The following is a 22,607-nucleotide window of genomic DNA, read 5'->3' as shown; positions in this document are numbered from 1 at the left end:
GCTTCACCAAGTCCTTAGTTTATTTTCTTACGAAAATAACATTACATCAAATTCAGAAAATACTTCACTACATCAAGTTCATAAATATCTTTTTTAATACATCGAGTACATAGACTACTCTATTGTATCAACTCCAGAAACTACACTAGTCGATTAACATCAGAATTTAATCTTCCGCAAGATTTTCAAAATAGTAATTCAGTGTATCAGGTTCAAAAATACATTTATAGTATATCTACTTGAGAAAATGCAGTAGTGCATCCACTTTTCACAAACCACACTAGTACATCTAGTTGGGAAACAAGTGTGATTAAATTTTCAGGATACAGTACTAATAAAACAGATAAACCATATGCAGGGCAAATGAGTAGGATTGCTCACCATTTTGTGGCCGCTGCGATGTGGTACACCAAGCAGAGTTCGTCGACGCACAACTGCGGGACTGCCGCCATCTGGGGAGGTTCATCTTCGTTGGTGTAGTGCACACCAACGCCGATGATCCTACGAATCCTGCCGCCAAGCTTCCTCCAGAGCCTCGAGATCACCTCGTCGGCCTTGTCTGGTTCGCTGGTGCAGACGATCTCCAGCGTCTCCTTGCCGTGGAGCTCAACCCCTTTGAGCATTCTGGTGTAGTCGCGCTTCTCGCCGGGGACGTTAATTTCGACGAGGTTGCTCCTCTTGTCCGACGTCTCGGCATGATGACGCTTGGCGGACGGTTCCTCCGCCGACTGTGGGCTTTGGAGAGAGACGCTGGAGGTTTGTGTGCAGTGGAAATGGAAGTGGCAATGGTGGTTTGTGGGAACGAGGGAGAGATGGAAGACAATGGGGTATTTTTTCAGTGCGCCGACGGTGGTGTGTGGGAGGCGGTTCGTCGGGGGCGTGTGTGTAGTGGTCGTGGGGGTCGCCGTTTGCACTTCGTTGTGGCAACCGCCCAATGGGTGGCGTGGGTGGTGGCGTGGAAGAACTAACCGTCCAAGTTAAATGGTTTTTACTGTTGAACTGACTAGTCTTGTCAAGTTGTACTTATGACCTGCAAAACCCCACTTGCACGTCTCTGTGGTGGTGATGACGGCATTTTACTGTGGCACCGATTCGTATAGTCAAGCTGTACTTATCAGCTGCTTATCCCACTTGCACGTGTCAGCGTCGGTGTTGGTGGAGGTATGAACTCCTCTACTGTCGTACTCGGACTGGTGATTGAAGTGTAATTGAACGTACCAAATACCAGCGATACTATGTGTGGTGCTAATTTTTTTTAAAACAATTTTCGTATTTTTTAAAAGATTGTTTATATCAAGATAACTTGTGAGTATTTTTTACAGATAAATTAGATTTTCACCAGTACAGGATGTATTATATTCGCATTTTGCTTGAGGTAATTATTTTTATGTACTGATGGTCTTTCTGAATTGGGACTGGTAGGAGCAGGCATAGCTTTGTTTTTTCAAAATGATTTTTTTTCAGTCGTTCACTGGTGTGTTTGTTATTACTATGCCTTTTGTACTGCCGACTGAGAGTTAACAGTACTGATGTAATACAAGAGTTTAAATTTTTCCTTGACATTTTTTTGCTGAGTTACTGGTTGATAGTAGCGTTTTGCGTCAGATATATCAAGATAAGTTTTTTCAATTTTATTTTTGACTGCATTCAAAAGGATTATCAAATGGTTTAAATAATAATGTCACTGCTTCAGCGGGCACAAATCAGAAATTATATCAGTACTGATGTGTACTCTGCCTTGTACTGACGACTAAGAGTTATCAGTACTGATATGCTACAAGAGTTTAAAATTTTCCTTGACATATTTTTTTCCTGAGTTACTGGTTCACAGTAGCCTTTTGCGTCGGATATATCCAGATAAGTTTTTTCAAACGTATTTTGTGACTGCATTCAAAATGATTATCAAATGGTTTACATAATAATGTCACTGCTCCAGCGGGCACAAATCAGAAACTAAAAAATAACTTTAGTTCTGATCGAGAAATTGACGATAAAGCTAAATAAGTTTTGGTAAACGACAGTGTTTTGTGAAATGCTTCCTCATTGTGTGCTGATTCAACTGACACTACAAGGTTATTTTTTAGTTGACACAACAGGATAACCACTATGTATTGTTCAGTCTTGAGCTTCTCCTAACTGTCCCCGAATGTTGTGCCTTGCCGGCGCTCTTTCTAGGTTGAGCCTTGGCAGCTTCATCGTCAGTTTCAGTTTCCTCGCCCCCGACACTATCATCTTCATTGTCTTCGTCTGATTGGCCGTCATTCTCATCAAACTCTTCTTCTTCATCGTCTTCATTTGATTGCTTGCAACTCTGTACCTTGCCCTGTTTATGTTTAGCTCCACTGACCTCCTTGCCCACTTTGCACGTGCGGGCATTATGTCCGTCAGTTCCGCCACACTTGTGGCAAGTGTAGCTGTTACGTGTGTTGTCTCCATTGGTAGAAAGCTGGGTGGCTCCAATCTGCTTGTTCTTGTTGACAGTGGCATCTGTGCGGAGTGGGCTTGTGCGGTAGTTATGGTTGCTCACGACGTTGCAGAATCCGCATGCCCTTACCCCGAGGGGTTTGCCGTCCGGGCCAAATTCCACGCGCTTGATGGGGCGTGGTGGCTTTTTGGCTGCTGCTTGCGTCTTGCTCTTCCTCCCCTTTGTGTTTAGAATATTGGGGGTTTAATCACCCTTTCCTGCTGCTGCTGGTAGGATGTGCTATTGTCATGTCGTTCGCCTACAGCACCATCAAGCTCATGATCTCGCATGTGAGTTTGTCGGTGCTCTTGAGTGTGCACACGGGCAAGCTCCGGTTGCTACTGCTCCTCTTCCTCGTTCTCAAACGGTTCAATAGCTCCCATATGGTTCATCTCGGACAACATTGTAGCAATATCCTGTTCAATGGCTTCATTGTCCGTGACACCTCCATTTTCAGCAGAATGCATGGCGTCGAGTTCTTGTTCAAGTTTGTCCATGACGACCCGCGTCCTTGCCATTTGCTCTTGGCTTCTCAAGCTTTTTCTGTGCACCCTCATGTTCAGCGTCAGCAGTGAGCTTTCAATGCAGTATTGGGATGCCTTGTTTGACTCTACTGTCCTCAAGTCATTTCTGTCAAATGTTGGCTGGATGTTCGGGCGTTTGGTGTATCTCCTGAGTATGTATTTCTCTGGAACGCTTTCAGCCTTAATTATCTGCATCATGCACAGGACATGCACGAAGAAAAGACCTGTATTATTGTTTTTGGAAGAGGTGCATGTTTTTTGTCATTTCATTCGAACAAAAACTTTGCAAAAAAACTAGTACAGTATGTAACATCTTTTTTGTAGTCCTCACCTGTGTGGTCCCATAGCCTGCACTCGCACTCATATGTTTCTCCCACAGGGTCTGCAACCACCTGGAACGCGTGCTGAGCCCACACAGACAGTTTTTGCGGGTGGTTGTAGCGCACTAGGTACTTTGTGGGCTCTTCCGTCTCTGTCGCCGTGAAGAGAGTGCTCAGTTTTAGCCTATCTCTGATCTCGCTGTACACAGCTCGCGTGTACAGCTTTGCCATCTGGGTGTCAAACCCATAGAAGGTCAGCGTGTTTTGTTCCGTCTGCAGATGCAAGAATGATGACCAAATTGTTAGTTTCTCGTAGGAAAAACTTCTAATAAAGTTTTTACTTTAGTAAGCATGTAATTTTTTGTCTTACGACAAGTGATAGAGCTATACCCGGTTACCCATTGTCTCCTGGTTCTCTGTCTGCCTCCTGGTTTTGACGCAGGAGTTTACCTGGCTGACAAACCGGTGTAGGTTATGTCTCTCATTTACGTAGTTCTTCTTGAGCACATAGTTCATGCTCTCACTTTGCTGTGTGGATGTCATTTTGGCGCAGAAAATTTCTTTGAAGTAGGCTGATATCCATTTCTCACGCTCGTTCCACATGCCCACCATTGTGGCATCATCGTGGAGGTTGTACTTATCCATGAGTCTTTTCCAGGCATCCTCAAACTCAGTTGGCATGAGGGGCCAGTTGAGAATTGATGTGAATTCATCCTTAAGGTCCTCGTGCAGGAAATACAGGTACGCGAGGTGTTCCCTGTACTTCTTCATAATGTGCCAACGGCATAGCTTATGTACTGTGTTCTTGAAAACATCTGCAATCGCCAAAGCCATTGCCTGGCACTGGTCTGGTAATGAGAAAATAGACTCGGAGTGGTCAGCAGATGGTTGTGCATATATACCAATACAACCGACACAACATTTTTACTGTGTTATTTTCCTTTTCTTTTTTGGTAGGGGGGTGGTGGTTGGGGGTGGTTTTAGCGGGTGTACCTATGAGAATGCATGTAGGAGCCTTCCTTCTCATGCACCTTAAAAATGTCCTGAACAGCCACTTGAATGAATCTGCATCCTCATCTCTTATCAGGGCAAAACCAAAGAATGTAGTCTGTACGTGGTTGTTAGATCCGACAAACACCCCAAGTGGCATATGGTACTTGTTGGTCTTGTATGTTATGTCAAACGTTACGCAGTCCCCGAAGTCCTGATACGCTCCTCGGCAGCTTGCGTTCACCCAGAATATGTTCTTAACTCTATCGGACTCATCGAGTTGCATGTCACAGAAGAATTCCCTATTTATAGCTTTCATCTCCCTAAAGAAGTTGATAGTCTTTAGGACATCATCCACATCATCAATCCTTGAATTCTTTGCTTTCCTGCATATAAAAAGTTCATTGAAAAATGCATGTTGAACTTGCGTCAGGTCATGCGTTGCTTGATATGTTTGTACTGACAGAGGAAAAAAGACGTAGGCGGTTTATGGGAGGAGAAAAAGTTTGTACTTACAGGTTAATCAGGTCTTTGGCATTCATTTCGAGGAAGTAGCTACCAGGGTCATCACTGCCCAGAATGCTCATGATTTGCGCGTGTTCAATGCCTTTGAACTGCAGGTACTTGACATACTCCAAGATTGTTTTGTCAAAGTTTTTGTGGGAGTGCAAGAAGACAAGCATTTCTGCGGTGAGCTGTAGCATGTGGTTGTGTTCCCAGACTATCTCTTTTACGACAAATGTTCCATCCTTTTCCTTCTTCAGCCTCATTTTAGCCCCGCAGTTAGTTCTGGCTGTCGTCTTGTTACACTGTCTATTTGCTTCAGACACCTTTGATTCATAAACTCCATGGCACGTGCAATAAAGGTAGGCTCTGGTCTTAAACTTGGGGCCTTCCCTGACAGCAAAACCAGCGTGCTTCGCATATACGTTGTAGAAGTTCTTAGTTTCTTTGAAAGTTTCAAACCTCATCTCTAGCCTTGGCAGAACATAAGCTTCAATGTCAGGTGGCTGCACACAACAGTGACAAAACAAAAATGTTAGATGGGGTGGTCACAGCACTATGGTATGGACTGTGCTTGTATTTTTTTCTATATGGATACTTACATGTGTATAGCTCTGCGCTGCCTCTGGTGTTTGTTGTTCTCCCTTGTTTATGGGCGCCGGTGGTGTCACCCTTGGCACATGCAGCAATGCATCTCTTGGAGGGAGCAACGATGACGAAGATCTCCGTCTCTCGTTGTACGGACGTCTCTCCTCAGATTCATTGTGATGTTGCTCCTGTCTATATGGCTCATATCTTGTACTTTTGAACCTGCTAGAGTGGCCAAAATTTCTGTCTTTTTTCCCTGGTCTTCCCATCGCAACTGCTTTTGCAGCATGGATGATTGATGTTGACGGAGCGACTGGTGGAAGCCTTCTTGTCCTTGGCTTTTTGCATGCGCTGGGGAAGGAAAACATTTGTTGTGGGTGATATTGTTGGCCTAGCTGCAACCCAGTAGCGGCAAAGCTTGCATTCCCAGACATTGCTATTTGTTGTATAGAAGGACCTGTCTGTGCTTCTGATGATTGCGGTGTATCTTCAAATCTGCCTGTACTGTTGAAATATCCAGGCGGTATTTCTGGTGTTACCCAACCAGGTGGTGCCCCATATCTGTTTTGCTCATGAAATGCTTGCTGCGTGCGCCGCCTTGCATGCTTCTGCAAACAACATTCAAAAGTTTTTGGGATTAATCTGGTTTCGTTTTCAGTCGAACTGATGAACGTTCATGTTCAAACACGGATGTACTGATGTACTGTTTTTTTAGCACTGTTTTGTAAACTGGACATTGAACTCATGTATGACTTCTCCTTTGTTCTTCTGTAACTTATGCAACTACACTAGAAGTACTCCTAGTTTATGTATCATTGAACTTTACTGTGTAACTGTGGCACTCTCTCGTCACTATCTACCTGGACTGACGCATATGTGCTATTTTTTTAACTTGAACTAAAGATAGCATATTAGATGCACTGACAGTAACCTCAACATCCTAATCGTGCATCAATGCATATACATTACAATTACTGCTAGCTTATGTATCACTGAACTTATTGTGTAGCAATTTTATATTTTCTTGGTAACAGTTTTGTTACTCGTTCGAACTGACGCAATTACATGACTTGTACTCTTAGGAATAACAACATACAACTCTCAGCGGTAGCTGAACCTTGTCACTATACCTGGACTGACGCATATGTGTTATTTTTTTAACTTGAACTAAAGGCAGCATATTAGATGCACGGACAGTAACCTCGACATCCTAATCGTGCATCAAGTGGCACGGGTGTCAATGAACTGATGCTAGCATTTGCAATGTACCATCGGGTTCTTCTTCATAGCAGGACTGACGAACTGATGGAGTGACACAAACGTGGGGAGCAGACATTACCTCCAGTGTACTGTCTTCTTCTTCTACCTCTCGTGGGCGTCTTACTGGCATGTTCTTGCGAGGCGGCACCATTGACACAGCACCTGCTTGTGGTGGACGTCTGGCGAAGAGGTTCGTAGAGGAAGCACCTTGCGAGGATAACTGCCCCGGAGAAGGAGACCCGGCGACGGAGGGAGGCAGGAGGCGGGGATGACGGCTCCGACAATGGATCCGGCAACTGAGGGAGGCAGGAGGCGGGGATGACGGCTCCGACGATGGATCCGGCGACGGAGGGAGGCAGGAGGTGGGGATGACGGCTCCGACGATGGATCCGGCGATGGAGGGAGGCAGGAGGCGGGGATCACGGCGCCGCGGGCTCCCTCGCTCTGGCTGCCGCTGTCGCTCGCTCGCCCGCGACGGCTGCCTCCGGCGGTAGGAAGCGAGTCGGATTGGGGCTAGGTCGGTCGTGGACGCGTCGCGCCTTATAGGGGGCGAGGGTAACAAAATAATATTCTGTTACCAGTAACAGAATAGTCCAGCCCTATATATATATATATACATAAACACTATTCTGATCACGGGATCAGAATAATAATCTGATCACAACCTGACCTGCCCCGCTAGTAGTACATTGAACTTCCATGTGAACTAGGTTGAACTTCCGCCAACATTGCCCAAATGGGGCTTGCGATATACCGTTGGAAAGCTATGGACACCAATATCATGACCCAACTTAAATTTTTGGCAAAATATAAGCGGTTTAAGAGCAGTTTTGAAAACCGTTTTTTCTTCCCACAAAAAACGTGAATCGTATTTTCGATCGCATTTCTAAACCGTTTATCGGAATGAGGCATATAATATAGTGTTGGAAAGCTGCTGCAAAACCGCTCCTTCCACATGTTGAAAGTTTTCTCTAATTCCCTATGGTTAAAGAGTAATTTGAAAAAACGTAAAATTTCGTAAACCGAACAGCTGAGTTCGTTTTTCGATGTAATTTCTAAACGGCTAATCCAATGGAGGTATATGATACGGCGTCGGAAAGCTTATGAAAATGCGCTACTTTTTCATCTTGAAAGTTTTTTTTTCTAATTTTGAATGGTTTAAGAGTAATTTAGAAAATGGTCCAAGTCCTACCGAGTTCGTATTTTAGAGTTAATTTTTAACCGTTTGTTCGAATGCAGCAAATGATATGGCGTTGCAAAGCTTGAAGAAATGCGAAACTTTCTGGTATGTATTGTTTCTCCCAATTCTTTACAGTTTTAAGTCAGTTTCGAAAATGGTGAAAAATGTATTTTCGCCGTAATTTCTACAAACTTTATCGGAATGGGGCAAATAATATACTGCTAAAAAGCTACGGTAAATGCGAAACTTTTTCAGGTTGATGGTTTTCTCTGATTCCTAGCTGTTTTCAAGTAATTTCGAAAATGGCGGGATCATGCGTTCTACCTTTATCGCGAAACAGATTCTTCGAAAATGCACCGGGTGAAGAACCTGAACTTCTCGGCGCGTGTACCTGAACTACACTCTGTTTTTCACGTGATTTTTTTGCTCGTAGGTCTCCATCCACTCCTCGTAACTCTCCATCCACTCACCAGAGTTGAGCAAGTGATATACCAGTGGAAAGCTGCTGTAAGCACATAACTTTCCCGTGTTGATCGTTTTTTTATACTCGCGATGGTTTTAACGTTTTTCATCTGAAATTCATTCAGCGTAGTAATTGAACTTCATGCTGTTTTCACGTCGAACTTCTGTCACGTATTTTCGTTTGTAATTTTCTCATCCATTCGTTAGTGTTACACAAATGATACTCCTTTTGTACAAACCCCTCTTACAATATTTTTTTAACTTTCTTTGACCGAGGAGTTGCACTTATAACAACAAAACTTTTAGTCTTTGCTTTTTTATTATTTTTTAATACAAAATGCACACCGTGTAGTACGTGAACTTCTGACAGTTAACAATTGAACTTCTCTCGGTTATGTGAAAATATCTGAGTTTTTTATAAATTTTATCTGAATTTCTTAATACTTTTTTATAAAATTTTGAAGCGGTCTATTTTTAAAAGTTGAACTTCTTGTTTTTTATTTTTGAACTTCTTGTTTCCAATCTTTAATAACGAGGAAAATCTGAGTTTTCTATAATCATTGAACTTCTTCATCTTTTTAATATGGACTTCCTGATTTTATTTCTTTAATCTTTTTATGAAATTTTGAATCACTCTATTTTTAAAAGTTGAACTTCTTATGTTTTATTTTTGAACTTCTTTTTTTCATTCTTTAATAACGAGAAAAAAACTAAGTTTTCTATAATCATCACACTTCCCGCTGTTTTCACTTGAACTTCTACCATGTTTTTTTGTTTGTAATTTCTCACCCGTTCATCAGAGTTGCACAAATGATATACCGTGTCGATACCTCGCACATAAGAAGTTTTGAACTTTCCCATGCCGAGCACCTGAACTTCTAGCAACAATTTTTTTATACTTTAACCTTTTATTCTATTTTTCTCATATGAAAACACACGCCATGCTGTACGTGAATTTCTGACAGTTATGAATTTAAACTTCTCTCAGTTTTTTAGAAATGTGAAAATTGGAGTTTTTTTAGAAACATCAAGCTTCTTCGTTATTTTGAATAGAACTTATTAGTTTTATTATTTAGTAATCGGAAAAAACTGAGTTTTCAAATAAATATCAAACTGCTCTAATTTTTAAAATTGAACTTCTTTGTTTTAATCTTCGGTAACGAGAAAAAACTGAGTTTTTTTATAATCTTTGGACTTCTCTGTTATTCTCATTAGAACTTCTTAGTTTTATTCTTAGGAAAAATATGTTTTTAAATAAGCATCTAACAACTTTTTTAAATTAAACTTCGTACTTTTTTTTGTATAGATCAAACTACTATCTTATTTTTAAGTTGAAACTTCTAGGTTTTAGTCTTAAATAACTAGGAAAATATAAGTTTTTTATAAATATCAAACTGCTCTATATTATGTAAATTGGACTTTTGGTTTTTTTACTAACATAAAAATGCTAGTTTTGTAATAAATATTGAACTGGTCCATTTATCTAAATTTTAACTTCTAGCTATTTTAGAAATGGTGAAAATCCATTTTTATAAATTTCAAACTGCTCTATTTTAAAAATGTGGACGTCTTTTTTTTTGTTTTGAACTTCTTATCTCTATTATTTAATAATAAAGAAAAATTGGAATTTCGTATAACCATCCAACTGCTCCTTTTAAAAAAATTGGACTTCATGTTTTTATTTGTTTTAGTAATGAAAAAATCATAGTTTTTTCATAAACATCAAGCCGCTCTATTTTATAAATTTGAACTTTGGGGTTTTTTAAAAGTGGAGAAAATTCCTTTTTTATAAAATTGTTTTGAGATGCTTTGTTCTTTTAATTTGACCTTCTTTGGGTTTTGTAACGAACATTTAACATTTTTGTCTTTTAAATTTGAACCTCTAGGCTTTTTCTAGAAACGGGAATGAGCGACCATAACAAAATAAGATGTACCTATGTACTGCTGCCCGATGAAAGATTTTTATTCTATGTGCATTTTCTAGGCAGGATGCGTTCTCCCCAAAAAACAATGTCTTTCGAACTTTCTCGGTGGAAGTCATTGAACTTCTAGATTAATAAAAAAGCATGCCCTTTACAGTGTGAACCTCTGTTTTATTGAACTCCAATATATCTCTTTCTAGTTTCTACCAAAATGTTTGCATGTTCATCCAAAAAGAAATAAGCTTTTACTCAAATTATATCTATTTTTTCTCCATGACGAATTAGAAGTGCTCAACATAGAAGCATTTACATCAGGAAGGGTTGTTAATAAAGACTAAAGAAGATCAACACATTGGACTGGAGTTGTACGAATTATTGCAGTGAACTGTGGTGTGCAAAACATTTCACTTCCTGGGTAGTTTTAGTACATAACTTTTCCACGTAGTAATATATGAACTTCTCCGAACATAATTTTCATTGAGCACTTAAGAACACAGATCATACCATGAAAGAGGTTGAAGATATGAGCACGGATGCATCAACATGTGAGGTAATTTTTTGGAAGCTCCTTTTTAAGAGTGCAATATCCAAAGAAGTCTCGCATCCATTGAACTTCATAACCTGGAGTTTTGAACTTGAAAATATATTAACTCTCAAACATCAACAAAACAACCTCAAGAAGAAGATTTTTTTTTCAAAATATCAGTTCTCATTCGGCATTTCAACAAGCATGTACACATCACATAATCAGAACATGTTCTTTGCATTAATTTACAATATGGTGACCATCAGTAGCTGAGATAGAGGTTCCTTTTTTAGGCGAGGCTCCTGAGAAGACCACTGTTGTTGCTTTTTCTTGCGAGCTGCCTTGCCAAAACTCTTTGCTGAACTTTCAAACCTTTTTGTACTGTGTCTATGGTGAAGGTCGGTGAGAGGCACCGAGGAAGCTCAGTGAGAGGCGCCACAACAAGTAATGCTCCAGGGATGGCACTCTGAACTTCAGTCCTCCTCAAACTGCATCATCCACTGCTGTAGAATAGCACGAGTAGTTCCTCGTGGTGCTACCACAGAAGCGCATGTGCACAAATAAGTAATGGACACGAGCCACGCTGGCGGTTCTACTCCACTCGCAGCTGGGGAGAAGAATGCATCATTTCCAGCGAGAGTAAAATAGGTAGGTGAGAACTCATCTATATGCACATATATACAAGAAGAGCATCAACTCCTCTTTACAGTAAAACATTTTTTTAATATTCTTGTACCTGAACCTTTCCAACAGATTTATGTGAACTTCTTGTGTTAGGCCCAGAGTTCGCAAATCAGTAGATTTTGATAAGCAATGTGTATGAATCAATGGATTTTGTACACACATAGCAACACAGAGGGAGGCCTGGGCGGTTGCCAGCCCAGCCCAAAAAAATATTGCCTTCTGTATGTTATCAGTGGCTGTTAACCCAAAGCCACCTGTTGTCACTGCTTTGTTATGCCTCTCACCCTGCGCTCCAGCAGTCACAGCTCTCCTCCAAACTTGAATTTGCAGCCACTACTCTTCTATACTTCTACTGATTAATTTCCTCCAGAACTGTAGCTGCAGCCACTACTCTACTTCTCCCGATTTCATTCCTCAACCATATTGTCCATGGCAACGCGAGGGGTGCATGGTACAGCAAGTGCATTGGAACAGTTGAGCAGACACCACAATAGCATGGTCGACTTGTGGCGGAGGCAGCATGGGTTGAGCAGAGGCAGCATGGCGGAGGAAGAAAGGCTCGCTTCAGGATGCAGAAGCCAGCAACGCGATGAAGTTCAGATTAGTCGTGGGTGGTAAGTCAGCGCTAGCTCCAGGGTGGTGTATCCGGCGATGCGGCTAGAAGGCGGGCATCCGGGGGACCGGGTGAGGGAGCTCGGGCAGCGCGGCGGGGTGTATGGGTCGCAGCTGCGGGGCCCACGGCACCGGCGACTGGGGTGGTTGGTGGAGGTGCGGGTGCGTCCCGTTTGACCTCATCGCCGGGGTGCTTGGTGTGGGTGGACCGCGGTGGCGGTGGAGCGCCACCGATGGCGCAGGAAGGTGGGGGAGAGATGGGGAGAAACAGGAGTTTAAGGACGGCGCGCCGGATGTGGTGGGCCGCGGCGTCGCACGGAGATCCATGGCCCGACGGCGGCTCTGTGGGATCCGGTGACCGGCAGCGGCGGCGCTGAGGAATCCAGTGCGGCGGCGGTGCGTGGGGATAGAGAGTGGATGGAGGCCTGTGGTGCGGGACAGGATCGTGGGCATGGGGCGGTGGGTGGGCTGCCTTTTTATCGGGCCGCACCGGTTTGGGAACACCTCGCCGCCCCTATATAGTCCGGACGTGATCCAAATAGTTATTTTGATCCCAGATCATAATAGTGTTGTCCTATATATATATATATAAACAGATGCGGTTGCAAAATGATAGGATCATCATGGATGTGCCAGGGCCACGACCGAAGTGGCGACCCTGAAGCAAGTGTTGTCCGAGGCTGAAAACAAAGTGGCCAAGGAGCGCACCGAGCGGGTAAAACAAGATGCACGGGTGGGTGAGGTGCAGCAAGAGCTCCAGGCTCTCGTGAAGAAGCACGAGGATTTGGAGCTTGACTCGAAGATGCGAGAGTCCGAGCTTGCCGCGGCCCTCGAAAGCACAAAGCATGCCAAGGCTGCAGCCCAAAAGGCCCTCCAGGAAATTGTGGCGATAGGAAGATAGCGGCGGGTAAGGCATTCAATATGCAAAGCAAGCATGTGAAAGTAAATTACTTGTTACTTACCCGAGTCCAGAGCTCTCCAGGAGCATTCGCAGATTTTCCCCGCAGCGTGTCGGATGCCGCGAAGTATTACCAGGCCGAGGAGGGAAGCTCGACGGAGAAGTTGTTTTAGTCTCAGTATACTGGGACCAAACACCCGATGCCTGTCAGCGACCAGCTGAAGCAACTGGTCGAGCTGCACAAGGCGGCCGAACAGGCCATGAGGGGCCTTATAGTCCGGATATGGCCTGGCGACTCCCTTACCAATAGCTACTTCGGCCTGGTGAGGCGGCTTGTGGATGCCTGCCCACGACTGGAAGTCATTAAGCGGCCCATCTGCATCGAAGGTGCACGCTGGGATTTTGCCCATGTGAAGGTGCACTGGGCCAAGATGGACGCCCAGAAGCTGGTGAAGGAGGGGCCGCCGCAGGGCAGGGAGCATCGCCACCCCGAAATGTATTATGAGGGTGTCCTGAAGGGTGCCCGTCTTGTGGCGGACGAGTGTGCGAAGGATGTAATTTTTGAATGAACTTTCTCGTGTGATCCTGTATTATGAAAACTTGTTCATATGCGCTATGCAACGCTTGTTTGAATTTAAAATATTACCTTCTGTGCGGCTATTTAATAAATCTGAGAGATGGCTAGTCGTCGGCTTCTACCCCCACGCCACGAGTGCTGGGGTGTTCGGGATAAATCTGAGCACTCTTGTTCCCATTGTTGGGTCCTTCGAGGGAGGTGCTCAGCACAACGAACAAGGCAATCGGACTATAATGCTTTATCACACTCACTTAGCCATAGAAGTCTACAATTTTAAATTTTGGTGAAGCCCCTAGTATTCGGAAGGCCGAATTCGGGGCGCTATACACGCCTTAAGCCGGACAAAGCCGACTCCTCGCTCTATGCGGCATAAGTCTTTAGGGACTCGAGACCTCTCGAACAGCGACCAGCTCTCGCCTTATCATGATAGTCAGTTTTAGCTTTCTCTACTGAGGTGCTTGCCCAGATGAACCGGGGCACAATCGCAGTAGTTCTCCCAGTGCTACCTTAGCCGATATAGCGGAACATAAGGTACCAAAACATGGGAGCCAGGCAAACCCAACTATTGACCCAAGACATGATTCGGAGTTGATGCATATATTGCTATAAGTTCTGGGTGCTGCACTGTCGAAAGTGTTCGGATTTCTCACGCGGTATTATGGGGTACGATTAAGCCCCTGGCGTATTGGCCGTACCAGAGTGTATGGGTGCTGAAAGTCATGAATGAACATATATATATATAAAAGAATAGAGAATGCGGTAATAGTCTAGTGCTATGCATTGTTTATTCAAAAAGGTGCGTCGAAGCTGAATGATACAAGTAGTGCGATAAGCAAAAAGTTGGACTATTTGACATGTCCCCTCCAAGGGCAAGCTGAGGAATGGTATTTAAAGCAGGTATTTCACTCGTTATCAGATACCACCTGGGAATTCCATAATGCGATGTAGCTTTCTGCCTCCTTGGCTGTTGTATCGTGTGTCCAGCAATTGTACTGCCGGACGGGGTTTCCAGAGAGTAAAGTCCTGAAAGAGAGAAAAAATAATTAAGGCGGGAAGCCCCTAGTGCGGTTGAGCCGCGTTTTGGGGCGAGCCGTAGTCGTGCCCCCTCCCCTACCTATGCCCATGGTATTTTTAATGCGTAATTATGTACGCGTGGCACGGATTTCGCCGTTTGGCTGGGACTGGGGTGGGGGCCGCATTGCTATGCGAGCTTGAAACGTGCCAGGCGGTCTTGTTGCCGACTACTCCGGGCGCGCTTGAAGGTGTCCGGGTGTTTAATCACCGAACTGGTGGATTGCCTTAAGAGGCTGCTTTGTGCTTCTGCTATGAGGGTCGCAGTGTGCTCCTCCGTGCGGAGAGAGAGCTCTCTGTTTCCATTGACTGTGATGACCCCCCCGAAGTCCTGGCATCTTGAGCTTGAGGCATGTATAATGCGGTACCGCAGTGAATCTCGCAAATGCGGTTCGCCCGAGCAGTGCATGATAGCCACTGCGGAACGGGACTATATTAAAGATTAACTCCTCGCTTCGGAAGTTATCCGGGGATCCGAAGACCACTTCCAGTGTGACTGAGCCTGTGCAATGGGCCTCTACACCTAGTATGACACCTTTGCAGGTCATTTTTGTGGGTTTGATCCTTGAGGGGTCTATACCCATTTTGCGCACTGTGTCCTGATAAAGCAGGTTCAGGCTGCTGCCGCCGTCCATAAGGACTCGAGTGAGGTGAAATCCGTCGATGATTGGGTCTAGGACCAGTGCGGCGAATCCGCCATGACGGATACTAGTGGGATGGTTCCTGTGATCGAAGGTGATCGGACAGCAGGACCATGGGTTGAACTTTGGGGCGACTGGCTCCAATGCATATACGTCCCTTAACGCACACTTCCGCTCCCTCTTGGGGATGTGGGTTGCATATATCATGTTCACCGTCTGCACTTGTGGGGGGAACCTCTTCTATCCTCCTGTGTTCGGCGGCCGGGGCTCCTCCTCGTCATCGCTATGTGACCCCTTATCTTTGTTTTCAATATTTAACTTGCCGGCCAACTTGAACACCCAACATTCCCTGTTGGTGTGGTTGGCTGGCTTGTCGGGGGTGCCGTGTATTTGACACGAGCGATCGAGTATACGGTCCAAACTGGATGGGCCCGGGGTGCTTCTTTTGAATGGCTTTTTCCGCTGACCGAGTTTAGAGCCTCTGAATCCGGCATTGACTGACATATCCTCGGTATCGTCGTTGTTGATGCGGCGCTTGTGTTTGTTGCGACGTGACCTACCATTGCCATCCTTGGTATCCGAAGTACCATGGTTCTTTTATATATTATTGCTGCGAGCCAGCTAGCTGTCCTCTCCCGTGCAAAAGCGGGTCATCAGTGTCGTGAGGGCTACCATAGATTTCGGCTTTTCCTGGCCAAGGTGCCGGGTGAGCCACTCGTCGCGGGTGTTGTGCTTAAAAGCTGCTAGGGCCTCTGCATCCGGACAGTCGACGATTTGATTTTTCTTTGTCAGGAACCGTGTCCAGAATTGCCTGGCCGATTCCTCTGGCTGCTGAATTATGTGGCTCAAGTCATCGGCATCTGGTGGTCGCACATAAGTGCCCTGGAAGTTGTCGAGGAATGCGGCTTCCAGATCTTCCCAACAGCCAATGGATTCTGCTGGCAGGCTATTGAGCCAATGCCGAGCTGGTCCTTTGAGTTTAAGTGGGAGGTATTTGATGGCGTGTAGATCGTCACCGCGGGCCATCTGGATGTGTAGGAGGAAGTCCTCGATCCATACCGCATGATCTGTTGTGCTGTCGTATGATTCGATATTTACGGGTTTGAAACCCTCTGGGATTTGGTGATCCATTACTTCGTCTGTGAAGCATAGGGGGTGTGCGGCGCCTCTGTACTGGGCTATGTCGCGACGCAGCTCAAATGAGTCTTGTTCGCTATGTTCGGCCTGGCCGGATTTACTTTTACTGTATCCAGCGTGACGGTTATCGTCTCGCGTAGTGGCGCGCCGTCGTGACCCATAGATCGATCTTGCGTGTTTTGCTTTGTCCTCCAATAACTCTCGCAGGTCCAGCGTGTTTCCCTGTGCCTTGACATTTTTATTTGAGTGGTGTCGGGGTGCGGGCTGAGCTTTTGGCTGAAATGCCTCTCTGTCGCGGCCACGAGGTGGCCGATCAGCTGCGTCATACGCTGGACATGTAGGTTTTAATGCTTCTTCCTCCAGTCGGGGTAGCAACCTGCGCTTTGGGTAACTCTTGGAGGGGCGTTCGAGTTCATATTCCTCGGCCGCAAGGACTTCAGTCCATCTGTCAGCTAGCAAATCTTGATCATCTTGAAGCTGTTGTTGCTTTTTCTTAAGGCTATTTGCCGTGGCTATAAGCCGGCGCTTGAAGCGCTCTTGCTCGACGGGATCCTCAGGTACGACAAATTCGTCATCGTCGAGGCTTGCCTCGTCTTCGGAGGGAGGCATGTAATTATCATCCTCCGCCTCTCCATCTGCCGCTCTCTTGGGAGAGCTGGCTGCTCCATCCTCCTGCTATAAATCTTGCTGGAAGGGATTGTTGTCATCTTCGGCACTGTCCAGAATGCTATTATTTCCTTTGCCGGTATCACCGCTTTTGCTTTGGCGAGACTTAGAGCGGCGCCGCTGACGTCGGCGCTTGGGTTGCTTCTTGGAGGGGTCATCCTCCGTTGTCCCGTCGCCATTGCCTTCTTTGGGTGTGTCCACCATGTATATATCATATGATTAGGTGGTTGTCCAGTGCCCTGTGGGCAGTGGTTCCTGTTCGTCTCCCGCATCATCGTCCATACCGTCGATGTCTTCGGAGTCAAAGTCGAGCATGTCGGTCAAATCATCGATAGTGGCTACAAAGTGGGTGGTGGGTGGGCGGCGAATTTCTTCGTCATCCGCATCCCAATCCTGCCGGACATTGCTCGGCCAGGACTCTCCTGACAAGGAGATAGATCTTAATGAGTTCAGTATGTCGCCGAAGGGCGAGTGCTGAAAGATATCCGTCGTGGTGAACTCCATGATCGGCGCCCAGTCGGATTCGATAGGCAGGGGCGCAGGCGGTTCGGAGTCCGTGGCCGGGGAAGGATCCGACAGTTTGGCGTCACGGCTCCCTTGAAGGGTAAGGTCGATACTCGGCTTGATCGCCGCTGAGAATATGGCCTCCATGGCGGGGTCTATCCACCCGTTCATGGATGGCGCAATTGGCTCCGAATTGAGGGTCAGAGTGGTTGCCGGTGCGGTCTCCTGAACATTGTGTGATGGTAGAGCTAAATCATGCTCATCGTGACCATGCGGCGCACTCGGCAGGGGCTCGGATCGGTCGAAGATCAAGGCGGAAGTCGGCCGTGTAGTTTAAGCTTCCAAACTTGACCTGGTGGCCAAGGGCGTAACTCTCGATATGCTCCAGATGGCCAAGCGAGTTGGCCCGCAGTGCGAAGCTGCCGAATACAAAGATCTATCTGGGGAGAAAAGTCTCACCCTGGACTGCATTGCTATCGATGATCGAAGGGGCCATCAAGCCTAACGGTGATGACACAGAGGAACTTTCAATGAAAGCACCAATGTCAGTGTCAAAACCGGCGGATCTCGGGTAGGGGGTCCCGAACTATGCGTCTTGGCGGATGGTAACAGGAGGCAGGGGGTCCCGGACTGTGCGTCTAGGTTCGGGCCCTCTTAATGGAGGTAAAACCCTACGTCCTGCTTGATTGTTCTTGATGATATGAGTAGTAAAAGAGTTGATCTACCACGAGATCAAAGAGGCTCAACCCTATAAGCTAGCCTAAGGTCTGATTGTTGTTGTTCTACTGACTAAAACCCTCCGGTTTATATAGACACCAGAGGGGGCTAGGGTTACATAGAGTCAGTTACAAGGAAGGAGATCCACATATCCGTATTGCAAAGCTTGCCTTCCACGCCAAGGAGAGTCCCATCCGGACACGGGACGAAGTCTTGAATCTTGTATCTTCATAGTCCAACAGTCCGGCCAAAGGATATAGTCCGGCTGTCCGGATACCCCCTAATCCAGGACTCCCTCAGTGGCCACAGCCATTTTGTGCGAGAGAATGTGAAGACTGAAGAGAGCAACCCCAGCAAGCAACCATGTAGGCTCGTCCTGCCTATGTATATAGTGGAGCGGTTTCCTTTTCTCTCCATATGAACCTATTTATATTGCATACGTGGCACTGAAGAAAAAAACTCTATTTATAAATGACGCGACACCTACTACTCGTTCGCCTATAAACCTTGCACTTGGCATCTCTAAAATATTAACCTTGCGATTGGCTCTTCGGCTCTTTGAGAAGTCGAGAAATAATGGTACTGCAATATATATCGTTCTGGATATATGAGACCGAATGAATTCCTACATGTCCACCACATGGGCGAGGGTCGAGGGGCGAGGGGGAGTGCGTACTATTACGCCCGTTTCAATATGGACTACATACGGAGCACAATGAGTGAATCTACACTCTAAAATACGTCTATATACATCAGTGTTTGTAGTATGTACTAGTAGTTCATATTGAAATCTACTAAAGGACATATATTCCAAACAATATGATAATATCTCTAACCAAGGTAGGGACGAGGAGTAAACGGAGGGAGTAGTAAAATTTTCTCCTCGTCCTGCGAGCCACCGCACGCGTGGGCAAGGGAGCGGACGTAAAGGCATACTAGTAAGCAAGCTTCACCTCATCCTGCAAGCCACCGCGCCCGTGGTCGAGGGAGATGGCATACTAAGCAAGCTTCTCCTCTTTCTGTGAGTTGACGGGACACATCAAAAGTACTCCACTGTATAGAGCCTTGCCTCTAAGGTAGGCCCCACATGGTTTGCCTCTTTTTTAACATAACGCGTCAAGTCGCAATTTGTTTGTTCACCCGTGGTAGACGATCCTCCATCAAGTGGACAACCAGTACACGTGTCAAATTACCATGTGGGCTGCCTTTTCGTGTAGAAATGAGCTCCATCGTGTACCAGCGCGGGTGTGGTTGGGAAAGAGACGGGAGTACGTGCGTCGTGCGTGCACCTCTTCTCTTCGTGCACGTCCCCCACCTACGTGGGTGTGTTTGAGAGAGATACAAACCTAGACAGTTGGCGTGTGTGTTTTTTATTTGGGGGGGTGGTGATTTCATGAATGTATTTGTGGGAATATGTGTCGATGACATCTCAAACAAAATTTTGCATGCAATGTGTGTGAAATAGAGGGATATCCATATCATATAGAGAGGGCCAGAGGGGGCGATCCACGAGAAGAGAGGGAGGGGTCATATATATCGATAGAGTCGAAGAGAGGATCAAGTGGGTGGGTGCGAGATGGATGAGAAGAGCCATCGAAATTGTGTGTGTGCAAGTCAAACATATAGGACGACTGACCTACCAGAACGTCAGAGGGCACAGGGCAAGTTTGTGTGTGGCAGGGAGACATGACTAGAGCGCTCGATGTATCGGTGTGTGTGTGGAGGGGGGGTGGGGGGGAGGGGGGAGGCAGAGGCCTAACTAGAGAGGTAGAACGACTCGTATATGTGTTGAGAAGGAGAGACCCAGCTATGTGTTGAGGGAGATGGGTCGACATCCATACATAACTGAAGGACGGGAAATAGGTTGGGACAGAGAGAGAGAGGAGAGAGAGAGAGAGGGAGGGAGAGGGGTAGAGTGCTGGATGGATGATGGAGTTGCTTCTCGAAGATGGTGGGAGAGGCCTACTAGACAAACTGAGGGTAGAACTGCAATATTATCAATAAGAGTGGGGATGTGTTTCTGTGTGTGCCTATGCGTGATAGATCTATCGAGACACATGCATGGATGATGAAGGGGAACCATGTGTTTGCTAAGCAAACCTAACTAGATCGGTAGATCAATTGTTGTTTGTCGGAGGAAGGGAGAGACATAACTAATGAGGTAGATCGATCGACACGTGGGGAAAACGAGTTATATGGACCTAGCTAGCTATATGTATAGCGAGAGATCGGTTGGTGTACATCCATTTGTTAGAGGCAAATAAGGCCCGGCGAGACGGATAGACAGAGAGAATGGAGCTAGGAGGTGGTGCGAGAGGCCAAGCTACTAGCTAGATAGGGGAAGGAGTGTGCGGTTGTGAGATCGATGAAAAGAGGGGCGAGAGTTTACATGCGTGAGGGACCGTATGAGAGACATGAGGCATGGATACAGAAATGAGGAGATGGATGGTGCGTGTGTACGTATGTTGTAGGCAGACGCTGGAGAGGTTTATCGATCGGTGTGTGTCAGAAAGGAGTTGTGGAGACTATGGGAGAACGACCTAAAGAAAAAAATGAATGTGCGTGATGGACAGAATGATGAGGGAGGGGGAGGGCGAGGAGGACGTGTGTATGCACAAGAGAAAGTTAGTGCTAGCTACAAAGGTTAGAGGATTGTGTGGGTGTAAGAGACTAACAAATATCATAATTTGATATGAAAGTGGATTCATATATTTGAATAGGAGATCATAGTGTTATAAACATATGCATGCATGAATATAGCGGTGATACACGTGGTGTGGTTTTGCACATGTTATACCATAATTTGATAATGCATGGCATTTGCAACTCACAGCTAAATGTCGAACAATCTAAATCATATTATATATCGAACAATCTCACATTTTATTTGAATTTGTGATAACGTGTGGCGATGCAGCTTACAACTAAATATTGAACAATCTAAACAATACTATATATCAAACAATCTCACATTTTATTTGACTTTGTGGAAATGTCTGGTGTTTGCAACTCACATCTAAATACTTGTAGGCGTATTGGGCGTGGCAGATCTAGCTAGAGCTTGAAATGTACTGTGATTTGAAATCAACGTAAAGTGGATTCAAAAAACCGAGTTCGAGTTCATATAGTACACATAGTTCATATCTAACTCGAGAGTAATCATGTGGTGTGCTGTGAAGATAATATACAAATGATGGTTTAACTTGATAATAATGATGATTGTAGATCTTATTAAAATAGAGAAACGAATTCAAATGGTTTGACTTCACAACAATCATTATTGTAGATCTTATTCAAATAGAGAAATGAATTCAAATTTACTTCATATTGAAGCGGTAGTATATACATTTGGAATGCACTAAAACGTACATTTGAGTAGCAGGTTGCACGCATTATACATGTAGCGAAATATTTTAATTGCACATAACATGAATTCAATGTTTTGAATGACATTTGTAGTGCAAATTGATTTGGTACAGTACACAGAACTAGACTCTCTTGTGTGATGCGAATTGATTTCTTTTTGTTTTTTCGTCGACGGAAGTGCGAATTGATTTGGTACAGTACACGTTGGGCTTGTCCAGAAATTTCAACCCGTGCCTTGTTACCCCGAAATATTTAAGATATATCTTTGTCTCATTGTGCTCCGACAACTCCCTCCATCTCAACCCGCACCTTGCTGTTCCAAAATTACAACACGCGCAAAAATCCCACCTCCTGTGAAATCCCAACATGCTCAATGCTCGTGATACCCCTGAACCGAAAGAACCGCCTAGCTCAAATCGGCGGGGGTTCTTTCATAACTTACCCCACATTACGGACAAGCGCGTCCCTAAGCCATGGTTCCCCACTCCCATCCCATCCGCCCACCCATTCGTACACCGAGGCCGCGAAAACCCGTGAAGCCCCAAACCCTCCTCTGTCCGCCACCCAGCCGGAGCCTCTTCCCCGACGACGTCGTCCACAGAAACACCTCGACGTCCCTCATCCACCGTACCGGATGAGGATCCAACGTCAATCTCGCCGTCCCGCCGGTTCAGCCACCCCGTCCTCCACCTCCAAGGAGCTGCCCTGATGTTCCCCTCGTCTTTCGTGCCACCTCCATTCCCACACCACCGTCTTCACCTGCACCACCAGAAGAGCATCATCATCACCGTTTCCTCGGATGAAGCTGATGCCTAATTGGCACCAGCAAAGAGGTTGTACACTAATCACCGCATTTTCTTCTTGATTCGATCTCACGGTGCCGCCGACGCTCGGTCCCGAGCCGACACGGCGCGACTCCATCCACAGCGGCGTCGCCAGCCACTTCCTCCATGGCGTCGCTCCCTCGGTGGCGACGTCCACATCAGTAGGAGTT

General features: G+C 45.7%; 1 protein-coding gene across 1 annotated transcript; it reads right to left on the bottom strand.

The window, feature by feature from the left end:
• Positions 1-2,802: 2,802 nt before the first annotated feature.
• Positions 2,803-5,300, bottom strand: LOC147978829 (protein FAR1-RELATED SEQUENCE 5-like). The gene is made up of 5 exons (XM_087514908.1): positions 4,815-5,300; positions 4,302-4,684; positions 3,699-4,156; positions 3,320-3,581; positions 2,803-3,212 (listed from the first exon to the last, which is right to left on the bottom strand). Exons 1-5 carry the CDS (start codon positions 5,267-5,269, stop codon positions 2,803-2,805), a joined length of 1,968 nt encoding a protein of 655 aa, XP_087371034.1. The 5' UTR covers positions 5,270-5,300.
• Between the last annotated feature and the right edge of the window lie 17,307 nt (positions 5,301-22,607).

Source organism: Triticum urartu, chromosome 3A (assembly GCF_056163025.1).
Source record: "Triticum urartu cultivar PI428250 chromosome 3A, HENAU_Tu73, whole genome shotgun sequence".
Lineage (NCBI taxonomy): Eukaryota > Viridiplantae > Streptophyta > Magnoliopsida > Poales > Poaceae > Triticum > Triticum urartu.
The sequence above is the reverse complement of the archived record's forward strand: the minus strand, read 5'-3'. Positions and strand labels throughout refer to the sequence as shown.